A 24,142-nucleotide genomic window follows, 5' to 3' on the forward strand; every position below is an offset into this window, starting at 1 on the left:
GGAGGGATAAAATTGGTCCATTGGAGAGATATTGAACAATTTTTTTTCTTCAGTATTCACCAAGGAGAAGGATATTGAATTATGTGAGGTAAGGGAAACTAGTAGAGTAGCTATGGATACTATGAGGTTCAAAGTAAAAGAAGTACTGACACTTTTGAAAAATATAAAAGTGGATAAGTCTCCAGGTCCTGACAGGATATTCCCTAGGACATTGAGGGAAGTTAGTGTAGAAATAGCCGGGGCTATGGCAGAAATATTTCAAATGTCATTAGAAACGGGAATAGTCCCCGAGGATTGGCGTACTGCGCATGTTGTTCCATTGTTTAAAAAGGGTTCTAAGAGTAAACCTAGCAATTATAGACCTGTTAGTTTGACTTCAGTGGTGGGCAAATTAATGGAAAAGATACTTAGAGATAATAAATATAAGCATCTAGATAAACAGGGTCTGATTAGGAACAGTCAACATGGATTTGTGCCTGGAAGGTCATGTTTGACTAATCTTCTTGAATTTTTTGAAGAGGTTACTAGGGAAATTGACGAGGGTAAAGCAGTGGATGTTGTCTATATGGACTTTAGTAAGGCCTTTGACAAGGTTCCTCATGGAAGGTTGGTTAAGAAGGTTCAACTGTTGGGTATAAATGCAGGAATAGCAAGATGGATTCAACAGTGGCTGAATGGGAGAAGCCAGAGGGTAATGGTGGATGGCTGTTTATCGGGTTGGAGGCAGGTGACTAGTGGGGTGCCTCAGGGATCTGTGTTGGGTCCTTTGTTGTTTGTCATGTACATCAATGATCTGGATGAAGGTGTGGTAAATTGGATTAGTAAGTATGCAGATGATACCAAGATAGGGGGTGTTGTGGATAATGAAGGGGATTTCCAAAGTCTACAGAGTGATTTAGGCCATTTGGAAATATGGGCTGAAAGATGGCAGATGGAGTTTAATGCTGATAAACGTGAGGTGCTACACCTTGGCAGAACAAATCAAAATAGGACGTACATGGTAAATGGTAGGGAATTGAAGAATACAGTTGAACAGAGGGATCTGGGTATAACCATGCATAGTTCCTTGAAGGTGGAATCTCATATAGATAGGGTGGTAAAGAAAGCTTTTGGTATGCTAGCCTTTATAAATCAGGGCATTGAGTATAGAAGCTGGGATGTAATGTTAAAATTGTACAAGGCATTGGTGAGACCAAATCTGGAGTATGGTGTACAATTTTGGTCGCCCAATTATAGGAAGGATGTCAACAAAATAGAGAGAGAGTACAGAGGAGATTTACTAGAATGTTGCCTGGGTTTCAAAAACTAAGTTACAGAGATAGGTTGAATAAGTTAGGTCTTTATTCTCTGGAGCGCAGAAGGTTAAGGGGGGGCCTGATAGAGGTCTTTAAAATGATGAGAGGGATAGACAGGGTTGATGTGGACAAGCTTTTCCCTTTGAGAATAGGGAAGATTCAAACGAGGACATGACTTCAGAATTAAGGGACAGAAGTTTAGGGGTAACATGAGGGGGAACTTCTTTACTCAGAGAGTGGTGGCGGTGTGGAATGAGCTTCCAGTGGAAGTGGTGGAGGCAGGTTCATTGGTATCATTTAAAAATAAATTGGATAGGCATATGGATGAGAAGGGAATGGAGGGTTATGGTATGAGTGCAGGCAGGTGGGACTAAGGGGAAAAAAAATTGTTCGGCATGGACTTGTAGGGCCGAGATGGCCTGTTTCCGTGCTGTGATTGTTATATGGTTATATGGCTGGAAGTTGGAGACTGGGGGCTGGAAGTTGGAGGCTGGAAGTTGGAGGCTGGAGACTGGAGGCTGGAAGTTGGAGACTGGAGGCTGGTGGTTGCAGGCTGGAGGCTGGCGTTGGAGCGGTGCCCGGCGGGCGGGCGTGTGTGCGGGCGGAGCCAGAGCCGTGGGAACTGTCCGCAGAATGCCGGGCGCCCCGGACATCCCCGAGCGAGTGGCGCTGAAGAAGGAGATCGGGCTGCCCAGCGCCTGTGCCATCATCGTGGGTGAGTGAGTGAGAGAGTGAGCCGGGGGTCGCGGGCAGTGTCCGCCCGGGCGCGACCACCCAAACAGCCGCGGGGCAGCGGACACTTGTCGGTGCCTGAGCTCGCCCAGCGCGCAGTCAACAGGAGAGGGAGCGCCCGAGGGAGGAAGCGCCTGGGGGGTGTGGGAGCGTCGAGTTACGGAGGTTTTCTCCAAACCGCCCGCTGCAGCAACTCGGCTCAACATTTAATTGTTTTCCGAGAGTTTAGTCCGTGGCGGATAAATTTAATCCGTCGCAAAAGCCAGACATTCCTGCACGGATCCCGGTGCAAATCCACTTACACCAATCCGTTCCCCAACTCCCGGAGTCTGACACATAGCTCCTTCCACTCCGTCCCATTACACACTCCCAAGTTGAATGCAGAGGGAATCTCTTTTCAAAACCACCTTTGGCTGCAGCCAGCACAGCGCCTTTGGTGTGGAGGGCTAAAGGTCTGACTAATATAGAGAATGTTCATGCATCTTGAGTGTACCTCGTGTGTGAGTGAGTGTGGACGTGTATGTGTACTCGTGTGTGAGTGAGTGTGGACGTGTATGTGTACTCGTGTGTGCGTGTGCTGTACCCGCAGGCTTGGGCTGATTTGAGGCAAGGGTGACCAGACCAGGACTTGCAAGTGAGTGTAGAAGTTGGGGGGTCGTGTTGCCGTTGTATAAGACGTTGGTGAGGCCTTATTTAGAGTAGTGTGTTCAGTTCTGGGCACCATGTTATAGGAAAGATATTGTCAAGCTGGAAAGGGTACAGAGAAGATTTACAAGGATGTTGCCAGGACTAGAGGGTGTGAGCTATAGGGAGAGGTTGAGTAGGCTGGGACTCTATTCCTTGGAGCGCAGGAGGATGAGGGGTGATCTTATAGAGATGTATAGAATCATGAGAGGAATAGATCGGGTAGATGCACAGAGTCTCTTGCCCGGAGTAGGTGAGTTAAGGACCAGAGGCTTGAGGTGAAGGGGAAAATATTTAACATGATTGTGAGGGGGTAACTTTCACACAAACGGTGGTGGGTGTATGGAACACGCAGGGGTAGTTGAGGCTGGGACTATCCCAACATGTAAGAAACAGTTAGATGGGTAGATGGATAGGACAGGTCTGGATCAAACACGGGCAGGGGGACTAGCGTAACTGGGACATTGTTGGCCAGTGTGGGCAAGTTGGGCCAAAGAGCATGTTCCCACTCTGTATCACTCTATGACTCCAAGTGAGTTTGCCGTATCACTCTTCTGGATCAGCCTACCATGGGAACTTTATCAAATGATTTAGTAACATCTTGCCTAATCACCATCTGGGGGCTGTGGGGTGATCGTATAACGATGCATTAAACCATGAGGGAAGGGGAATGGGTGAAAGAGTGGTTTCCTCAGGGAATCAAGAACTAGAGGGCACAGGTTTAAGGTGAAAGGGGAGAGATGTAATAAGCAACTGAAGGGCAACTTTTTCACACAAAGGGTGGTGGGTATATGGACCAAGCTGCCAGAGGAGGGAGTTCAGGCATGTACTATAACAACATTTCAACAACAACATGAATTTTTCATATGTTCTTGGAACAGAATTAGGCCATTCGGCCCATCAAGTCTATTCACCATTCAATCATGGCTGATCTATCGTTCCTTCTCAATCCCATTCTCCTACCTTCTCCCCATAACCCCTGACATCCTTGCTAATCAAGAAACTGCCAACCTCTGCCTTAAATGTATTTATTGACATGGCCTCCACAGCCATCTGTGGCAATGAATTCCACAGATTCACCACCCTCTGACTAAAGAAATTCCTCCATCTCCTTTCTAAAGGAATGTCCTTTTATTCTGAGGCTGTGGACTCTGGTCCTAGACTCTCCCACGAGTGGAAACATCCTCTCCACATTCACTATAGCCAGGTCCACCACTATTCTGTAAGTTTCAATGAGGAGCCCCCTCATCCTTCTAAACTCCAGCAAGTGTAGGCCCAGTGCCGTCAAATGCTCATCATATGTTAGCAAAATAATTCCTGGGATCATTCTCGTCAACCCCATCTGGACTCTCTCCAATGGCAACGCATCTTTCCTCATATATGGGGCACAAAACCGCTCACTGTATTCCAAATGTTGTTTGACCAGTGCCTTGTAGAGCCTAAGTATTACATCTCTGTACATCATGCACCAGCACTCCCATCCCTTTGCACCTCCAATTTCTGAATTCTCCCCATTTAGTAAGTAATCTACTCCTCTATTCCGACTAGCAAAATGCATGACTCCACACTTTGCTATGCTGTATTCCATCTGCCACTTCTCTGCCCACTCTAACAACCAGTCCAAGTTATTCGACATAGTCCCTGCTTTCTCTACACTACCTGCCCCATCACCTATATTAATATAATCTGCAAACTTGGCCACAAAGCCTTCAATTCCCTCACCTAAATCATTCATATACAAAGTAGCGGCCCCAGCACTGAGCCCTGCAGAACACCATCAGTTATTTGCAGCCAACCAGACAAAGCTTCATTGCTACTCTTTGCCTTCTGCTATCAAGCTAACCTACTATCCATTCTAGTATCTTCCCTCTGATACCATGGGCTCTCATCTTCTTTAGCAGCCTCACGTGCGGCACCTTATCCAAGGCCTGAAAATCCAGGTAAACCACATCCACTGGCGCTCCTTTGTCTATCCTGCTATTTACTTCCTCAAAGAATTTCAACTGGTTCCTGGCAAGCGCCCCTTTTACAAAACCATGTTGGCTTCGGCCTATTTTATCGTGTGCTCAGAAACCTCATCCTTTATTATAAAGGATGTCTAAAATGTTACCAACTGCTGAAGTCAGGCCAAGAGTGTCCACTCTTCTTCTTTGCTCTCTTGAATATTTGCAATTTTCAAATCGTCTAAAACCTCTCCTGACTCCAGTGATTCTTGAAAGATCACAACTAATGCCTCCACAATCTCTAAACCTATATTTTTCAGAATCCTGGGGTGCAGTCCATCCGGTCCAGGTGACTTACCCACCTTCAGACCTTTCAGCTTCCCAAGCACCTTGTCTTTAATGATAGTCACTCCACTAACGTCCACCCCTTGACTCTCTTGAGTTTCAGGCACGTTGCTGGTGTCTTCCACTGTGAAGACTGATGCAAAATTGAATTCCATTCCTCTGTCATTTCTTTATTCCCCGTTCTCACCTTCTGCATCATTCTCCAGCGGCCCAACGTCCCCTCTTGCCTCTTTCTTACTCTTTATATACCTGAAGAAACATTTGGTATTCTATTTTATATTATTGGCTAGCTTAATTTCATATATTTCATCTTTTCTCCCCATATTGCCTTTTTCGTTACCTTCTGTTGTCTATTTAAAAGCTTCAGAATCCACCAGCTTTCCATTAATCTTTGCAATGTTATATGCCTTCTCTTTTAGTTTTATACCGTCTTTAACTTCCCTTGTCAGCCACGGTCACCTCATTCTCCCATTAGAATCTTTCTTCCTCTTTGGAATGAAACCATCCTGCATCTTCTGAATTGTTCCCAGAAATTCCTGCCATTGCTGTTCCACCATCAGTCCTGCTTGGGGCCCTTTCCAGTCAACCTTAGCCAGCTCCTCCCTCATACCTCTGTAGTCTCCTTTGCTCAACAGAAATACGACAGTTCTGATTACATCTTCTCCCTGTCAAATTGTAGGTTGTATTTGATCATTTTATGATCACTACCTCCTGGTGGTTCCTTTATCTTGTTCCCTAATCAAATCCGGTTCATTACACAATACCAAATACAGAATTGTTTTTCCCTGGTAGGCTCAACTTGGCGGCTCCGAGAATCCATTTGGTAGGCACTATACAAATTCCCCCTCTTGGGGTCCTGTGCCAATCTGATTCTCTCAGTCTACCTGCATATTGAAAACCCCCATGACCACTGAAACTTTGCCTTTCGTACATAGTTTAGAGACATATGGGGCAACGGTGGGCAAATGGGACCAGCTTGGATGGGGCATCTTGGTCGGCATGGATGAGTTGGGCAGAAGGGCCTGTTTCCATACTGTGTGACTGTGGCTATGAAATATTAGAAGAGCTAGTGTGCGAAGAACTCAGACCAATCTATAATGGCTGAGTTCTGACCTTGGTGAAATCAATGGGAACTCCTGAGGCTGGATGGTGCCCAAGGGATTAAAATGGCAACCCTGCAGCCCAGGCCAGCCCCTCAGTTTGAGTACAGGTGCTCCACTGAGCCGTGCTCTGTTTGATGCGTCAGGGTAGAGAAGGCCACACTGGATATGTGCCTTAAAGCTGCAACATCAGAATCTCATTGTTCCAATCAGCATTGCAATAAAACAGGTTGAATTCAAGATTCAAAAGAGTTTATTGTCATGTGTCCCTGATAGGACAATGAGATTCTTGCTTTGCTTCAGCACAACAGAACATAGTAGGCATGACTACAGAACAGATCAGTGTGTCCATATACCATAATATAAATATATACACACATGACTAAATAAAACAGATAAAGTGCAAATAACAGATATTGGGCTATTAATGTTCAGAGTTTTGTCCGAGCAAAGTTTAATAGCCTGATGGCTGTGGGGAAGCAGCTATTCCTGAACCTGGTCGTTGCAGTCTTCAGGCTCTTGTACCTTCTACCTGAAGGTAGCAGGGAGATGAGTTTGTGGGTCCTTGATGATACTGCCAGCCTTTTTGAGTCAGCGACTGCGATAGATCCCCTCGATGGAAGGAAGGTCAGAGCCGATGATGGACTGGGCCGTGTTTACTACATTTTGTAGTCTTTTCCTCTCCAGGACGCTCAAGTTGCTGAACCAAGCCACGATGCAACCGGTCAGCATGCTCTCGACTGTGCACCTGTAGAGGTTAGAGAGAGTCCTCCTTGACAATCCGACTCTCCGTAATCTTCTCAGGAAGTAGAGGCGCTGATGAGCTTTCTTAATAATTGCATCAGTGTTCTCGGACCAGGAAATATCTTCAGAGATGTGCACGCCCAGGAATTTTAAGCTCTTGACCCTTTCAACCATCGGCCCGTTGATATAAATGGGTCTGTGGGTCCCCCTCCTACTCCTTCCAAAGTCCACAATCAGTTCCTTGGTTTTGCTGGTGTTGAGGGCCAGGTCATTGCACTGGCACCATATGGACAGTTGATCGATCTCTCTTCTATACTCTGACTCATCCCCATCAGTGATACGTCCCACAACAGTGGTGTCGTCAGCGAACTTGATGATGGAGTTCGCACTATGACCGGCTACGCAGTCATGAGTATAGAGTGAGTACAGCAGGGGGCTGAGCACGCAGCCTTGAGGTGCTCCCGTGCTGATTGGTATCGAGTCTGACACATTTCCACCAATATGAATTCAACACGGTGCGCTAGTCTGGAAGGGACAAGTCCATCTCTGCTTCAGCTGGATGACCGGGTGTTTGGACGATGGGTTGGAAGAGGTGAAGAAGGGTCAGGTGCTGCATCTCCAGTGGTTGTGTAGGAGTGCAGTGAGAAGGGGATTCTGGTGGAATGTTGGAGCAGGAAGTCGGGGCAGGATGGTAGGTTTGTTGTGCTGCACGAGAGGAGATGTGTTTGGTGGGGAATCATCATGGGTGGTTGTGGAGTGGTGTGATCAGGCAACACTAGCAGGTACAAATAGCAGGAATCAAGAGCCTTGACAACCATTGAAGAGAAGAGGGAAGAGCGGGTTGAAGGCACTGGTGATGCACGAGGTGTGATCAGAGGCAGAGAATGGAATGCAGCATTACTGGAACAGGGAAAGTCCTGCAGGAATGAAGCATAAACCATCCAGTCAACAACTAGAGAGCCGTGCTCACATACTACCTACCTCATTGGATGCCCTCGGACAATCTTTAATCTGACATCTTGCACTATACACTGGACAGCTTGATTGTAATGGTGTATAGTCATCAGCTGACTGGTTTGCACACAAAAGCTTTTCACTGTACCTCGGTGCACGTGACAGTAAATTAAATCTGCCATGAACCCATCCCTTGATTGGGAGTTTGAGAAGGAAGGGCAAGAGTCAGATATGAAGCCAAGACTGAGACCAATGTGGTGAACATTAACATCCATAGACACTGGAATTTAAAAGCTGAGGGAGTTGGAAACACAGCAGCATATGTAGAGAGAGAAACTGAGTTAATGTTTCAGGGTGAAGAACTGGAAAAGAGACAAATAAACCCTGTTTTAAGTTGCAAGGATTGGGAGGAAGGGGATGTCTCAGATAGGATGAAGCCAGGGTTGCCATGGTGATCGGCTGTTGCTACAGCTTCTAATTCGTGGATTATTGAGAAGGGACGGATACAAATCGTAAAGCTATGAAATGCAGGTCCACCTCTAGGGAAAGGCCCAGCTAGTCAGGCAGCATCTGTGGAGGAGATGTTACCGACAGAGATGAGACGGGATGTGATGGGTGACGTGTTGCAGGACACGTGTGTATTGAGGATGAGGGACTGTTCCTCATGCTGGTGTGGACTCAGTGTGATAGTCACTGAGCCATATAGCACGGAAACAGACCATTCAGCCCTCCTTGGCCATGCCAATAAGTTGGCATTCAGGGCTAGTCCCATTTGCCTGCATTTGGCCCACAGCCCTCTTAAACCTCCCTATCCATTTATCTGTCCAAATGTCTTTTAAAAGTCTAATTGTATCCGCTTCTATAGCTTCCTCTGGCAGCTCGTGCCAGATACGGATTACCCTGTGAATGAAAAAGTTGGCCCTGACGTCCCTCTTAAATCTCTCGCCTTAAGCCTGCGCACTCTGGTTTTAACATCCTCTCCCCTGGGGAAAAAGCCTGTGACCATTCACCATATCCACGCCTCTCAGACTTTTATAAACCTCTATAAGGTCACCCCTCAGCCCTCTATCTCCAAGGGAAAAGATGCAGTTTAGCAAATCTCACCTCATCACTCAACCCTGGTAACATCCTTGTGAAATTCTCTGCACCCTCTGCAACTTAATGCCATATTTCTACAGTTCGGCGAGCAGAACTATACAGGTCAAATTGAATTCACGTTTAATGACACAAGCACAAGGACAGTGAGATACAGATACAATAAAAAATCTTACTTGCAACAACATAACGCACATAGATTCAGACATCACAAATATATATAAATTCTGCAGGACAGTAAAATAAAGATCAAGTAAAACACAACCAGATAAAATAAGAAGAAAAACCAGTCCTGGTCCATGCAAGAGGCGGTCTACAGTGTTCAGTTGTTGAGATAGCAATAGGTTTGTGTAAGTTGTCACAGGATAACCTAACTCCTGTACGTAATGCCTCAACTGATGGAGGCAAGCATTCAAATATCTTCTTCACTGCCTGAGCCGCCACATTTGGGAAGTAGACTCATAACGGGAAGTCACTGAACTGCAAACCTTACTGAGGCCCTGAGATTTACTGGACAAACCCTGAATTAAGGTTATAAGTGATAGGAGCAGAATTAGACCAGTCGACCCCTCAAGCCTACTCTGCATTCAATCATAACTGATCTATCTCTTCCTCCTAACCCCTTTCTCCTGCCTTCTCCCCATAAGAGTTAGATGTGACCCTTGTGGCTAAGGAGAGAAGGCAGGTACGGGATACTGAGTTGGATGATCAGCCATGATCATATTGAATGGCGGTTCAGGCTCGAAGGGCCGAATGGTCTACTCCTGCACCTATTTTCTATGTTTCTATAACCCCTGACACCTGTGCTAATCAAGAATCCATCTAACTCCGCATTTAAAATATCCATTGACAGCCTCCACAGTCTTCTGTGGCAAAGATTTCCACAGATTCACCCCCCTCTGACTAAAGAAATTCCTCCTCATCTCCTTCCTAATGGAACATCCTTTAATTCTGAGGCTGTGACATCTTGTCCTAGACTCTCCCACTGGTGGAAACATCCTCTCCACACCCACTCTATCCAAGCCTTTCACTCAGTTTAACATCACAGAGTGCAACACTTCATACTTGTCCAAGATAAATTCCATCTGCCATTCTTGGGTGCACTTCTCCAGTTGATCTAGATCCTGTTGTAATCTTGGATAATATTTTGCACTGTTCACTTATAACCAATTTTTTGTCATTTGGACTTTAACTAAGTCTTCAGTCTGAAGAAGGGTTTCGGTCCGAAACGTTGCCTATTTCCTTCGCTCCATGGATGCTGCCTCACCTGCTGAGTTTCTCCAGCACTTTTGTGTACCATCCACTACCACCCTCTGATTCTTGCCACTAAGGTAATTTTCTATCCAATTGGCTCAGTCACCCTGGATCCCATGCAATCCCAGAGCAGCCTAACAGATGAACGTTTTAGTTAAAGTCCATGCCCACCCAGTCTACCACCCAACCCTCATCAATCCTCTTGGTCACCTCTTCAAAAAGAAGCAATCAAATTGTTGAGACACAATTTCTTACACTTAAAGCCAACAATAATTTAACAACTATCTGAACGATATTCCTCCCACATTATTCTCATCACCTCTCCACCATAGAGCAAGGGGTACACGCCATTAATGGCCCCCTTTACCACCCGCAGCAGGATTCCACTTCCGGATATCCCCCCCCCCCCCCTTAAACCCCCAGGACACGTTGAGGGAAGTGTGAGGTGTTGCATTTGGGGAAGTTTAACAAAGGCAAGGCTCTGGGGAATGTTGTAGAGCAGAGGGATCTAGGGGTACGGGTGCACGGTTCCTTGATGGCAGAATTGTAGGTGGATAAGGTGGTCATAGAGGCTTTTGGCACATTGGCCTTCATCAGTCAGAGTATCGAGTATAGAAGTTGGGAGGTGATGTTGCAGTGGTGTAAGACAATTGTGTTCAGTTCTGGGCACCATGTTAAAGGAAAGATGTTGTCAAGCTGGAAAGAGTACAGAGAAGATTTACGAGGATATTGCCGGGTTTAGATGGTCTAGACTATAGGGAGAGGTTGAGTAGGCTGGAACTCTATTCCTTGGAGCCCAGGAGGATGAGGGGTGATCTTATAGAGGTGTATAAAATCATGAGAGGAATAGTTCGGGTAGATGCAGAGTGTCTTGCCCAGAGTAGGGGAATCGAGGACCAGAGGAGATAGGTTGAAGGCGAAGGGGATTCAATAGGAATCTGAGGGGTAACCTTTTCACACAAAGGGCAGTGGGTGTATGGAACAAGCTGCCAGATGAGATAGTTGCAGCAGGGACTATACCAACATTTAAGAAAAAGTTAGACAGGTATGTGGATAGGACAGATTTGTTCGGCACGGACTAGAAGGGCCGAGATGGCCTGTTTCCGTGCTGTAATTGTTATATGGTTATATGGATATGGCCCAAACGCAGGCAGTGGGACTAGTGTAGCTGGGGCGTGTTGGACGGTGTGGGCAAGTTGGGTCGAAGGGCCTGATTTCACGTTCTATGACTAATTGATGAATACATTGCCTTTTCCTGGACTAAAACCTTCCAAAGTTCTCCTTTAGGTTGGTAAATTGTGAAGTCACCAGTCTGCGAAAGACGAGTGAGGAAACGGTGCAAGTGTAAACCAGGTGGTCACATCCAGCATCAGAGGTTCCTCCAGCCTCCAAGTGATTCACCTCCATTAAGCCTCTGGTTGGTCAGAGACAATGTGTTTGTGACGCTGCCTCGGGCGGTGACAGGGGGTGTCCATAGATGTCCCTAACAGACACCTCTGGGAGATATTCGATTTGACGGAGACCTGCAGTGCTGGGAGCTGGAGTGGGGAACCCGCATTGTGTGTGTGGGGGGGTTAACGTGGCCAGTGCATCAAGAACAAGGACATCGATAGTTTCACTTTGCTGGATGCGGCAGCTTCTCACACACAAATTTAGTTTCATTTAGTTTAGTTTGGTGATCTAGCGCAGAAACAGGCCCTTCGGCCCACTGAGTCCGGTCAGGGGGTGAACGTACAAATTGCATTTAGACAGCACCCGTAGTCGGGATCGAACCCGGGTCTCTGGCGCTGTGAGGCAGCAACTCTACCGCTGCGCCTCAGTGCCGCCCTAGACTATTGACAGACCCCGAGGTCGTTCTGTTGATCAACATCCCTTAGTTGCATTTATATATCGCGATGTAACTGCAAAAATACATGACCTCTCACTTGCTGGGAATAAATTCCATCAGACGATGGAATTTCCAATTGTTTCTGTCTTGCTGTAGCCTCAAACAATCTTACCCATGATCCACAAGCACAACTTTCTTATTATCCACAACGAAACTAACCACCCTCGTCCATTCACCTCTCTTAATATATTTCACAGGCAGCACATACCCCTTCCCAGCCCCCACTCCCCAGAGCCTCCACCCGCGCTCCACACCCTCCCACAGACCCCCCCCCCCCCCCCCCCCCCCCCCACGGGCGAACATCGAGGGAGAGACTCCCTCACAGTGGGAGACTTTGATTCTGCTGTGTGGATGTTTTATGTTGAACTCTATCGCGTGTTGTGCTCTTTATTTTATTGTATGGCTGTATAGTGATCACATTTCACTGTGACAAATAGATGTATCTTGTATCAAACTCCCCCCTTCCTCCACAAACCCCATCCCAGCCCACACTCCCCAGACCCCCGCCCCCACAACAGCCCCACCCCCCCCCCCCCCCCCCCCCACTCCACAGACCCCTCTACTCCGCAGATCCCATCCCTACCCCACACAGACCCCACCATTTGACCGTAGGGGTCAGTGTGCAGAAGGTTACAGTGAGCTGGGGTTGGCCCGGGGCGTGGTGAGGTGTTACAGTTTAGTCATCTTGGAATAGGCTGAAGGGGCTGAATGGCCTGGGCTGAGCGGTGTGTTTGTGCCGGTGGGGAGGGGGTTAACGGGCCGGTGGGGAGGGGGTTAACAGGCGGAAGGCGAGCGGGCGAGTGGGATGAGTTCCAGCCTCCGGCCGTCGCTGCCAACTCCATCAGTATTCAGGGCCGCGCTCAAGCCGCTGACTCCCCGCCATTCCGCTGCAGCTCCCGGCAACAGCCCGGTCCAGCGCAGATCGATAATAAAGGGCTAGCACAGGGCGCTGGGCCGAGTGGACGGAGTGCTTGAGTGACGGCGGCCGTTCTTCCACAGGGAACATCATTGGATCGGGGATCTTCATCTCACCCAAGGGCGTGTTGGAGCAGGTGGGCAGCGTGGGCCTGGCGCTGCTGGTCTGGGCTCTGGCCGGGCTCGTCACTGCCGTCGGCGCCCTGTGCTACGCTGAGCTCGGCGTCACCATCCCGCAGTCCGGGGGCGACTATGCCTACGTCAAGGAAGTGTTCGGGGGCTTGCCCGGGTATGTGGGGGGCGGGGGGGCGGGGGGGAGGGGGGGGGGGGGGGGGGAGGAAACAGCGACACTGGTCAGACCCATCTCTGGACACTGGCCAGACCCGTCACTGGACACTGGCCAGACCCGTCACTGGACACTGGTCAGGCCCGTCACTGGACACTGGCCAGACCCATTACTGGCCAGACCCGTCACTGGACACTGGGCAGACCCTTCACTGGACACTGGCGAGGCCCATCACTGGACACTGGCCAGACCCTTCACTGGACACTGGTCAGACCCATCACTGGACACTGGCCAGACCCTTCACTGGACACTGGCCAGACCCTTCACTGGACACTGGCCAGACCCCCGTCACTGGACACTGGCCAGACCCATCACTGGACACTGGCCAGACCCTTCACTGGACACTGGCCAGGCCCGTCATTGGACACTGGCCAGACCCTTCACTGGACACTGGCCAGACCCTTCACTGGACACTGGTCAGGCCCGTCACTGGACACTGGCCAGACCCTTCACTGGACACTGCAGGCCCGTCACTGGACACTGGCCACTGGCCAGACCCTTCACTGGACACTGGCCAGACCCAGGGCTGGGCACGGGTGAGCTGTACTGCCGCTGATGCCTGTCTCCCCCGCAGGTTCCTGGTGCTCTGGAGCGCTCTGCTGGTCATCTACCCCACCACTCAGGCCGTCATGGCCTTGACCTTTGCCAGCTACGTGCTCCAGCCCGTCTTCCCCGCCTGCGTGCCGCCGTACATCGCCTCCCGCTTCCTCGCCGCCCTCTGCCTCGGTGAGTATAACTGCCTGCCTGCTCTAAGGGGCTGGGGAGCCGGCAGCGAGACTGGCCCTCACTCCCCGAACCCCCGGGGAGGGGTCCCTGGTAACTGCGCCCACATCGTCCCATCACACCCCCGGGGTCAGACACAGAGTGAAACTCCTTCGACACGTGTCTCGGATCATTGTGAGAGAGTGATCTGGACTTCGTGGCCCCCTGATGTCCCCGATGTTGCTGGCGGTGTCTGACCTTCTGATCTCCCGCCCTCGCAGCGCTACTGACGTGGGTGAACTGTTCCAGCGTGCGGTGGGTGACTCGCGTACAGGATCTGTTCACGGCCGGGAAGCTGCTCGCCCTCGGACTCATCATCGTGATGGGACTGGTGCAGATCTGCAAAGGTAGCGGCCCCCCATCCACGCCTCTCAGACCCCTACACACTTCCATTCGCTCTCCCCTCCACCGAGAACTCCGTCTGCCCACCCTCTCCCTGTAGCTGACCCCTCCCCCCCCGCCCCCTCCACGTATCATCCTGGTAAACCTTCTCTAAACCCTTCCGAAGCCTCCACATCCTCCCTGTAATGGGACGATATTAACTAGATCACGACCTCCTGACCTGACCGATGAAGGCAACTAGTTTCAGGGAGTTATGGATCTGTACCTCAATATCCCTCTGTATATCAATGCTGTTGGGTCTTGCCATGAACTGTATCTTCCCCCTTTCATTCGACCCAAAACGTAACATCTTCCACTTGCTCGGATGAATGTCCACCTGCCGTTTCTGTAGCTGGTCTCTGTGTCATTTGACAGCTGAATAGGTCCACACACTTATTTCTGGACACTGATTATGTGGGGCAGAGGGGTGGTCCCAGATTGCTCTGGGTGTGGTCCCGGTCGGGTCCCAGGCCAATCCCGGTGTATTCCCGGAGTTGACGGCGTTCCCTGGCTGTACCCGACTCCCGTTGCCCGTCCACAGGTCACTATGAAGCGCTGACCCCCAGCGCGGCGTTCACCGGCTCCAGCAGCCCCGGCGTGGGCCACATCGCGATGGCCTTCCTCCAGGGATCATTCTCTTACAGCGGCTGGAACTTCCTCAACTACGTGACGGAGGAGTTGGTGGACGCACGGAGGTGAGGCCTCGGGGTCACACACCTGTAGTTGTTGGAGTTGCTGATGTGTAGACCGCGGCAGGGGAGCAAACAGGCTGTTCGGCCCTTCCATAGGATCCAAGAATCATTGTCCGCTTCGCCCAAACTCCGCTGCTGATGGTGACAGGACGGGGGGAGGGTCCCCCGGGCACAGGCAGACATTGAGGGGGGAGGTGGGGGGGTGGGGGGGGTGGGGGCTGGACGCTCCGGGCGGGGTTGGATGGGGGGGGGGGGGGTGTGTGGGGGGGGGGGGGGGGGGGGTGAGGGGAGGGGGGGGTGTGAGGGGGGAGGGGGGGGGGATGAGGGGGGGGGGGGGGCTGGACGCTCCGGGCGGGGTTGGATGGGGGGGGGAGTCCAGGCGCGGTGGACAGGGCTTCGGCCGCTGGGACTGTCCCCACCTCCCTCTCCCCAGGAACATCCCGCGGGCCATCGCCATCTCCATCCCGCTCGTCACCCTTTGTCTACGTCTTCTCCAACATCGCCTATGTGACGGCCATGAGTCCCCAGGAGCTGCTGGACTCGGGCGCCGTGGCCGTGGTGAGTGACCCTGGGACACGGGGGGACTGCGGGCGGGGGGGGGGGGGGGGTGTTGGAGGGGATGGGTCAGGGCTTAGGGGAGGGGAGGGTGGGTGAGGAATGGTGTGCGGGGTGAATTGTTACGATGGGGATGGGATTGGTCTGATCTTTACGGGGGGGGGGTGTGGTCTGCGGGGGGTGTGGGGTTGGGTGGTATGGGGGGGGGGGGGGTGCGGGGAGGGGGGGGGGTGGGGGGGGGGGTGCGGGTGAGGGGAAGCTGGGTGCCATCACCCAAGGTTGTGAAAATGATAGAGAATAAAGTACAGATGTTGGAACCTTGAGCAAGAAACAAAGTGCCGGAGGAAGTCAGCGGGTCAGGCAGCATCTGTGGAGGGAATGGACTGGTGATGTTTCGGGTCTGGTCCTGATTCAAGGGGCTACCCGTCCACTCCCGCACAGACGCTGCCCGACCGGGCCGAAGGGCTGACTCTCGTCCCCCACATCTGCTCAGCGCTGCTGTCATTCTCAACGAATGGCGATGGGCGAGGTGGGGACAGGCGCTACATGAATGCACTCCTTATCTTATTGGGGGGAGATCTTAAGAGGGGATCTGATTGAAACATATAAGATTATTGAGGGTTTGGACACACTAGAGGTAGGAAACATGTTCCCGATGTTGGGGGAGTCCAGAACCAGGGGTCACAGTTTAAGAATAAGGGGTAAGCCATTTAGAACGGAGACGAGGAAACACTTTTTCACACAGAGAGTTGTGAGTCTGTGGAATTCTCTGCCTCAGAGGGCGGTGGAGGCAGGTGCTCTGGATACTTTCAAGAGAGAGTTAGATAGGGCCCTTAGGGATAGCGGAGTTAAGGGATATGGGGAGAAAGGCAGGATGTGGATGATCAGCCATAATCACATTGAATGGCGGTGCTGGCTCGAAGGGCCGAATGGCCTCTACTCCTGCACCTATTGTCTATGGTCTTGTTCCCCCAGACGTTCGGGGAGAAGGTGCTGGGCTCGGTGCCCTGGATCATGCCCCTCTCCGTCGTCCTGTCCACCTTCGGGGGCATCAACGGATACCTGTTCACCTCATCCAGGTGCGCACCGACCCCACTCCTCAGGGCACGGGGGGGGGGGGGGTGAGGGGGGGGGTGGGGGGGGGGGGGAGGGGGGGGGGGGGGTGAGGGGGGGGTGGAGGGGGGGGGGGGGGAGGGGGGGGTGAGGAGGGGGGGGGGGGTGGGGGAGGGGGGGGGGGGGGAGGGGGGGGGGGGGGGGGTGGGGGGGGTAGGAAGGGGGGATGGGGGGGTGGGTGGGGGGGAGGGGGGTGTGTGGGGCAGGGGCAGGGGTGGGGGGGGAGGGGTGTGTGGGGGGATGGATGTGTGGGGGGGGGGTGGGTGGGGGAGGGATGGGTGGGTGTATGGGGAGGGGTGTGTGGGGGGGGGTTTGTGGGGGGTGGGTGTGTGGGGGAAGGGTGGGGGGGGGGAGGGGAGGGGGTAACTTCTACCACACACACATGACTCTCCCCCCCCCCCCCGCTCTACCCACAGGCTGTGCTACGCGGGGGCGCGGGGCGGGCACCTGCCCCGACTACTGGCCATGATCCACATGAAGCGATGCACCCCCATCCCCGCGCTCCTCTGCTCCGTAAGGACCCCACCCCCACCGGGCAGGGCTGGGGGAGGGGGAGGGGGGAGCGGGAGAGTCACAGGGGAAGGAAGGGGCGCGGAGTCGTGGTTGGGGAGGGGGGTCTCAGATGGGAGGGGTCGTGACGAGGGGTCACTGCAGGGTCGCAGGGACCAGTTAGAGGAGGCGAGTGGGGTCGCAGCGAGGTTGGGTGCGGGGAAGGGGTCACGGATGGGGGGGGGGGGTGGGGACAAGAAGGGGGTAGGTGGGGGGAGGGGTCACGAGTGGGGAGGATGTGGGGGTCGCGGGTTGTCACGAAGGGTGGGCGGGGGAAGGGAGTGACTGAGCTGACAGCTGCCCCCCCCCCCCCCCCCCCAGTGCGTCACGTCGCTCCTGATGCTGATCATCGCGGACATCTACACGCTCATCAACTACGTGGTCTTCATCAACTACCTGTGCTATGGAGTCACCGTCTTCGCCCTCATCGCCCTCCGCTGGACACAGCCCTGCATCCACCGGCCCATCAAGGTCAGCCCCCTCCCCCTAGAACAGCTCACTCACCCCCACCACACAACTCTCCCCCCCCCCAAACACCCCTCACTCACCCCCACCTGACCTCGCTCACCCTCCACAATTCACAATCCGTCTCCCCCTCTCTGTATAAATCCCTGTGTTTATGGGTGTGTACCGAGCTAGAGCGCCCCCCAGCCCAGTCACACTGTACGTCAGTGTAAAACAGAAAGGGAAGCGTCCACAAGTGTTACTACGGTGATAATGTAGAGATAGAGTGTGAGGGTCACAACACGGGGATGGGAGATTAGTGACACATCCTCGCTTTACGGTGCGTTTGACCAGTCGGCTGATCACAGCGGGGAAGAAGCTGTTTCTGACTGTAGTGGTGGCGCTTTCAAGCTTTTATCTTCTGCCCGACGGGAGAAGGGAGACGAGGGGTTTACCGGGGTGAGAGCGGGTGATTGTTTTGGCTGTTTCCGTGGGGCAGCATGAAGTGTAGATGGAGTTGATGTGGGGAGTGTGGTCTTGGGCAGAGCGGCCCCCAATCCAGCCACGGCGCATCTGTTCAAGTTAGTGAGAATTATTGGACACGTTGCTGTACTTTCTGGCCGCGGCCTCAACGAGACTGATCCAGAACAGGTGGTTGGTGCTAATCCCGCCCGGGTACTGCAGTCTCCGCTCGGCAGCACCGGCGATGCTGCTCGGGTGTGAAGCCCACCTCGCCCCCACCCCCAAAGCGCCCGTCCGTCACCCCGCGACCCTCTCCCTGTGACCCTCTCCCTCTCCCCGCAGGTGAACCTGCTATTCCCGGTGGCCTACCTGGTGTTCTGGGCGTTCCTGCTGCTCTTCAGCTTCTACACGGAGCCGCTGGTTTGCGGTACGGCCCTGGTCATCATCCTGGCCGGCGTTCCCGTCTACCTGCTCGGGATCCACTGGGACCACAAGCCCGGCTGTTTCTATGCGGCCATCGGTGAGTGCGCGGGGGGACTGGGCATCACCCTGGGGCAGGACCGGGGGCTTCACACACGATAGGAGTGGGGGCTGGTGGAGGTCACACACTGGGGGGCGGTGGAGGTCACACACTGGGGGGGGGTGGAGGTCACACACTGGGGGGCGGTGGAGGTCACACACTGGGGGGGTTGGAGGTCACACACGGGGGGGGTGGAGGTCACACACTGGGGGGGTGGAGGTCACACACACTGGGGGGGGGGTTGGAGGTCACACACGGGGGGGGGTGGAGGTCACACACTGGGGGGGGGGGGGGGTGGAGGTCACACACGGGGGGGGTGGAGGTCACACACTGGGGTGGGGGGGTGGAGGTCACACACTGGGGGGCGGTGGAGGTCACACACGGGGGGGGGGTGGAGGTCACACACGGGGGGGGGTGGTGGAGGTCACACACGGGGGGGGGGTGGAGGTCACACACTGGGGTGGGGGGGGGGGGGGGGTCACACACTGGGGGGGGGTGGAGGTCACACACTGGGGGGGGGTGGAGGTCACACACTGGGGGGGTGGAGGTCACACACTGGGGGGGGGTGGAGGTCACACACACACTGGGGGGTGGAGGTCACACACTGGGGGGGGGCGGTGGAGGTCACACACTGGGGGGGGCTGGTGGAGGTCACACACTGGGGGGGGGGTGGAGGTCACACACTGGGGCAGGGTCAAACCCTGGGAGAGCGTGGGTGGAGGCTCATCCACGGAACCCTCTCTGCCATCCCACCCTGACCTTCAGTCACTGAGATTGGGAGAACATCGAACGGTATAACACAGGCCCTTCGGCCCACGATGTCTGTTCTGACCATGATGCCAAATTAAAGTAACCTGAGTGTGCACATAATCCACGTGGCTCTATTTGCTGCATATGTATACATTTATCTAAATATCTCTTAAACGCTACTATTGTATCCCTCCACCACTACCCCTGGCAGCATGTTCCAGCCAATCACCATTCTCTGTGTAAAATTACATCTCCTTTAAACTTTGCCTCACCGTAAAGCTCTTCCTTCTGGCATTTGGGTTTTCCATCCTGGGAAACAGATTCTGCCCGCCCACCCTATCTAGGGACGTTACATATCTCGCTGCAACATCCAGCGTACCTGTCCGCCCTATCCCTGTGGTTGAATCCCTCTAATGCAGGCATCATTCTGGTAATTCACCTCGACATCCTCTCCATAGCCTCCACATGCTTCCTGCACCAGGGCGACCTCCCCTCCCCTCGGTCTCCGCAATCGCCCACATGGACATTGTGTCTGCGCTCGCTTTTCTCCACCCGCTGCCAGCGATGATTTTGCTTTCAGAATCGGCCACAGTGATCGGACAGAAATTGTGCTTCGTCCTTTACCCACAAGAGGAAATCCCGGAGCAGAACGGGCGACCTCCGACCCCAAACCATAGCGGGAAGTAGCTGGCGCGGAGGCCGTGAAACGGGAACCAGTGCCGGGGATGCGTTGAGATTGTAGAGTTTACGGTGCCCACACCGAGCGCCGCAGGTCAGGGCGGCTCAAGCGGGTTTCAGCGGCGCCCAGCAGCACCGCTCCCTGACCTGGCCACTAGAGTGCCTGACCCAGTCACTGGTAGAGTGGAGCCTGACCGATGTAGCCTCCCCCCCCCCCCCCCCCCCCCCCCCCACCACCCACCCCCCCCCCCCCCCCCCCCCCCCCGGGCACTGGGACAGTGTGACCTCTGACCCGATGTCAGTGACCCTTGACCGACCACTGGGACAACGACCCCTGCCTCACCCCCCGGTCATTGGGCCAGTGCGACCCCTGACCCCCCCCCCCCCCCCCCCCCCCCCCCCACTGGCACACTTACCTCTGACCCCCAGTCAGTGTAACCCCGGCCACTGGGACAGTGTGACCTCTGATCCAATGTCAGTGCCTCTTGGCCGGCCACCGGGACCCCTGACCCCCCCCCCCCCCCCCCCGGGACAGTCTGACCTCCAGCAGAGACAGGAGCGGCATGTCCCGCAGCCCGCTCGGTGTGGCGGGCCCGGCACAAATTTCAGGAAGATTAAAGATCGTTGAATCCAGCTGCTGTCGACTCCTGTGTTAATTCCCGCGGGAGTGCGCTGGCGAGGGCACTGTGATACGGGGGGGGGGGGGGGGGGGGGGGGGGGGGGGGGGGGGAGTGAATGTAGGCACTGAGAGGTCACACACTCCAGCGGGGAATGAAAATGTGGAGAGGATCTCAATAGAGTGGACATCAACAATAGAAATGGATATCAGGGTCCCGCCAGCTGAACCTCAGCTCCACACACAAGGTGTACTTGAAATAATTAATAATTTATTAACCTTCTCCCCCCCCCCCCCAATAACATGGATTTTTTAGGACAACCTCATTTTTGGCACTTTCCTAATTCAAAATAGCAACATTGTCATCACGTACATCAAATATTTCCGACATGATCAGAAGGGGCAGCAATTAACCATGAGCGTACACTTGTATTCAAAACTGGAGGAACTCAGCAGGTCAAGCAGCGTCTGTGGAGACGATTGGTCGGTTGCATTTCAGGCCGGGACCTTCAGCAGACTGAAGAAAAGTCCCAACCCAAAGCGTCGCCTCCCCATTCCTTCCAGAGACGATGCCTCACACGCTGTTATTCTCGGTACAACATCAGCGCGCCATTCACTGCCAAGTTAGTCTGCGCGTTCCCCGATCACCAGGGGCTCAGAGAGAGGGGGGGAAAGGGGTTGTTGCACCTCATCGAACATCAGCACTGGGGCTGGCAGACAGCGGCACTAACTGAGGACGGCACGGGTGGGTGTCACACACACACACACTCACGGTCACACACACACACTGTCACACACACACACACTGTTGCACACACACACGGTCACACACACACACACACACTGTTACACACACACACACACTGTTACACACACACAGTTACACACACACACACACACTGTCACACAAACACTGTTACACACACTGTTACACACACACACTGTCACACACACTGTCACACACACACTGTCACACACACACACACACTGTTACACACACACACTGTTACACACACACACACACACTGTTACACACACACACACTGTTACACACACTGTCACATACACACACACTGTTACACACACACACACTGTCACACACACTGTTACACTGTCACACACACTGTTACACACACACACACTGTTACACACACACTGTCACACACACACACTATCACACACACACATACTGTTACACACACACACACACTGTTACACACACACACTGTTACACACACACTATCACACACACTGTCACACACACACACACACACTATCACACACACTGTCACACACACACATACTGTTACACACACACACACACTGTTACACACACACACTATCACCCACACTGTCACACACACTGTCACACACACACACTGTTACACACACACACTGTCACACACACACACTTACACACACACACACTGTCACACACACACACACTGTCACACGGGGACAGTGACCGCCCCCTCCCCGGGCACTGGGACAGTGTGACCTCTGACCCGATGTCAGTGACCCTTGACCGACCACTGGGACAACGACCCCTGCCTCACCCCCGGTCATTGGGCCAGTGCGACCCCTGACCCCCCCCCCCCCCCCCCCCCCCCCACTGGCACACTTACCTCTGACCCAGTCAGTGTAACCCCGGCCACTGGGACAGTGTGACCTCTGATCGAATGCCAGTGCCTCTTGGCCGGCCACCGGGACCCCTGACCCCCCCGGGACAGTCTGACCTCCAGCAGAGACAGGAGCGGCATGTCCCGCAGCCCGCTCGGTGTGGCGGGCCCGGCACAAACTTCAGGAAGTTTAAAGATCATTGAATCCAGCTGCTGTCGACTCCTGTGTTAATTCCCGCGGGAGTGCGCTGGCGAGGGCACTGTGATACGGGGGGGGGGGGGGGGGGGGAGTGAATGTAGGCACTGAGAGAGGTCACACACTCCAGCGGGGAATGAAAATGTGGAGAGGATCTCAATAGAAATGGATATCAGGGTCCCGCCAGCTGAACCTCAGCTCCACACACAAGGTGTACTTGAAATAATTAATAATTTATTAACCTTCTCCCCCCCCCCCAATAACATTGATCTTTTAGGACAACCTCATTTTTGGCACTTTCCTGATTCAAAATAGCAACATTGTCATCACGTACATAAAATATTTCCGACATGATCAGAAGGGGCAGCAATTAACCATGAGCGTACACTTGTATTCAAAACTGGAGGAACTCAGCAGGTCAAGCAGCGTCTGTGGAGACGATTGGTCGGTTACGTTTCAGGCCGGGACCTTCAGCAGACTGAAGAAAAGTCCCAACCCAAAGCGTTGCCTCCCTATTCCTTCCAGAGACGATGCCTCACACGCTGTTATTCTCATCAACATTCCATGTGCACTTGTCTCCAGTTATTCCGTCAGTTTGAATCTATCGCAGGACTGTACCCCAGTGTTATACAGCGACAGATACGGCCCCACCGGGACTGGAGTTGGGAATGTGCTGGAATTCTCGCTCCCCGGTACATTACAGTGGCGGCACTAGAAGGCCGGGCCGCTGTTCGTCCCTGCAAGCTGGGAGGAACACACCCCGGTGAGTGGTGTGAATGCTACCATTGCATCATGAGCTCAGCTCACAGGATGGAAATCGCGTTCCCCGATCACCAGGGGCTCAGTTTACTTTGCATCTCCTGCAGTGGCACTCAGCGGGCGGGCATGGCGAGAGGCGAAGAGGCAAATAGACGGGGGTTGCACCTCATCGAACTTCAGCACTGGGGCTGGCAGACAGCGGCACTAACTGAGGACGGCACGGGTGGGTGTCACACACACACGGTCACACGGTCACACACTGTCACACACACTGTTACACACAGTTACACACACACACTGTCACACACACTGTCACACACACACTGTTACACACACACAGTCACACACACACACACACTGTTGCACACACACACACTGTCACACACACACACAGTCACACACACACACTGTTACACACACACACTGTTACACACACACACAGTCACACACACACACACACTGTCACACACACACACACACACTGTCATACACACACACACTGTCACACACACACACACTGTCACACACACTGTCACACACACAGACACACACACACACACTGTTACACACACACACACACTGTCACACACACACACACTGTCACACACACACACACACACTGTCACACACACACACACACACACACACACACACACACACACACACACACACACTGTCACACACACTCACACACACACACACACACACACACACACACACACACACACACTGTCACACACACACACACACA

At 53.3% G+C, this 24,142-nt stretch overlaps 1 protein-coding gene across 1 annotated transcript; it reads left to right on the forward strand.

Moving 5' to 3' along the window:
• The first annotated feature begins 1,709 nt into the window (after nucleotides 1-1,709).
• LOC129715056 (asc-type amino acid transporter 1-like) lies at nucleotides 1,710-20,338 on the forward strand. The gene is given in 12 exon segments (XM_055664899.1): nucleotides 1,710-2,010; nucleotides 13,034-13,238; nucleotides 13,870-14,021; nucleotides 14,279-14,404; nucleotides 14,980-15,133; nucleotides 15,564-15,606; nucleotides 15,608-15,688; nucleotides 16,661-16,764; nucleotides 17,215-17,311; nucleotides 17,669-17,818; nucleotides 18,596-18,773; nucleotides 20,104-20,338. Coding segments are annotated over 12 exon segments (1,698 nt in total). The 3' UTR covers nucleotides 20,211-20,338.
• Nucleotides 20,339-24,142: the final 3,804 nt, after the last annotated feature.

This window comes from Leucoraja erinacea, chromosome 50 (assembly GCF_028641065.1).
Source record: "Leucoraja erinacea ecotype New England chromosome 50, Leri_hhj_1, whole genome shotgun sequence".
Lineage (NCBI taxonomy): Eukaryota > Metazoa > Chordata > Chondrichthyes > Rajiformes > Rajidae > Leucoraja > Leucoraja erinaceus.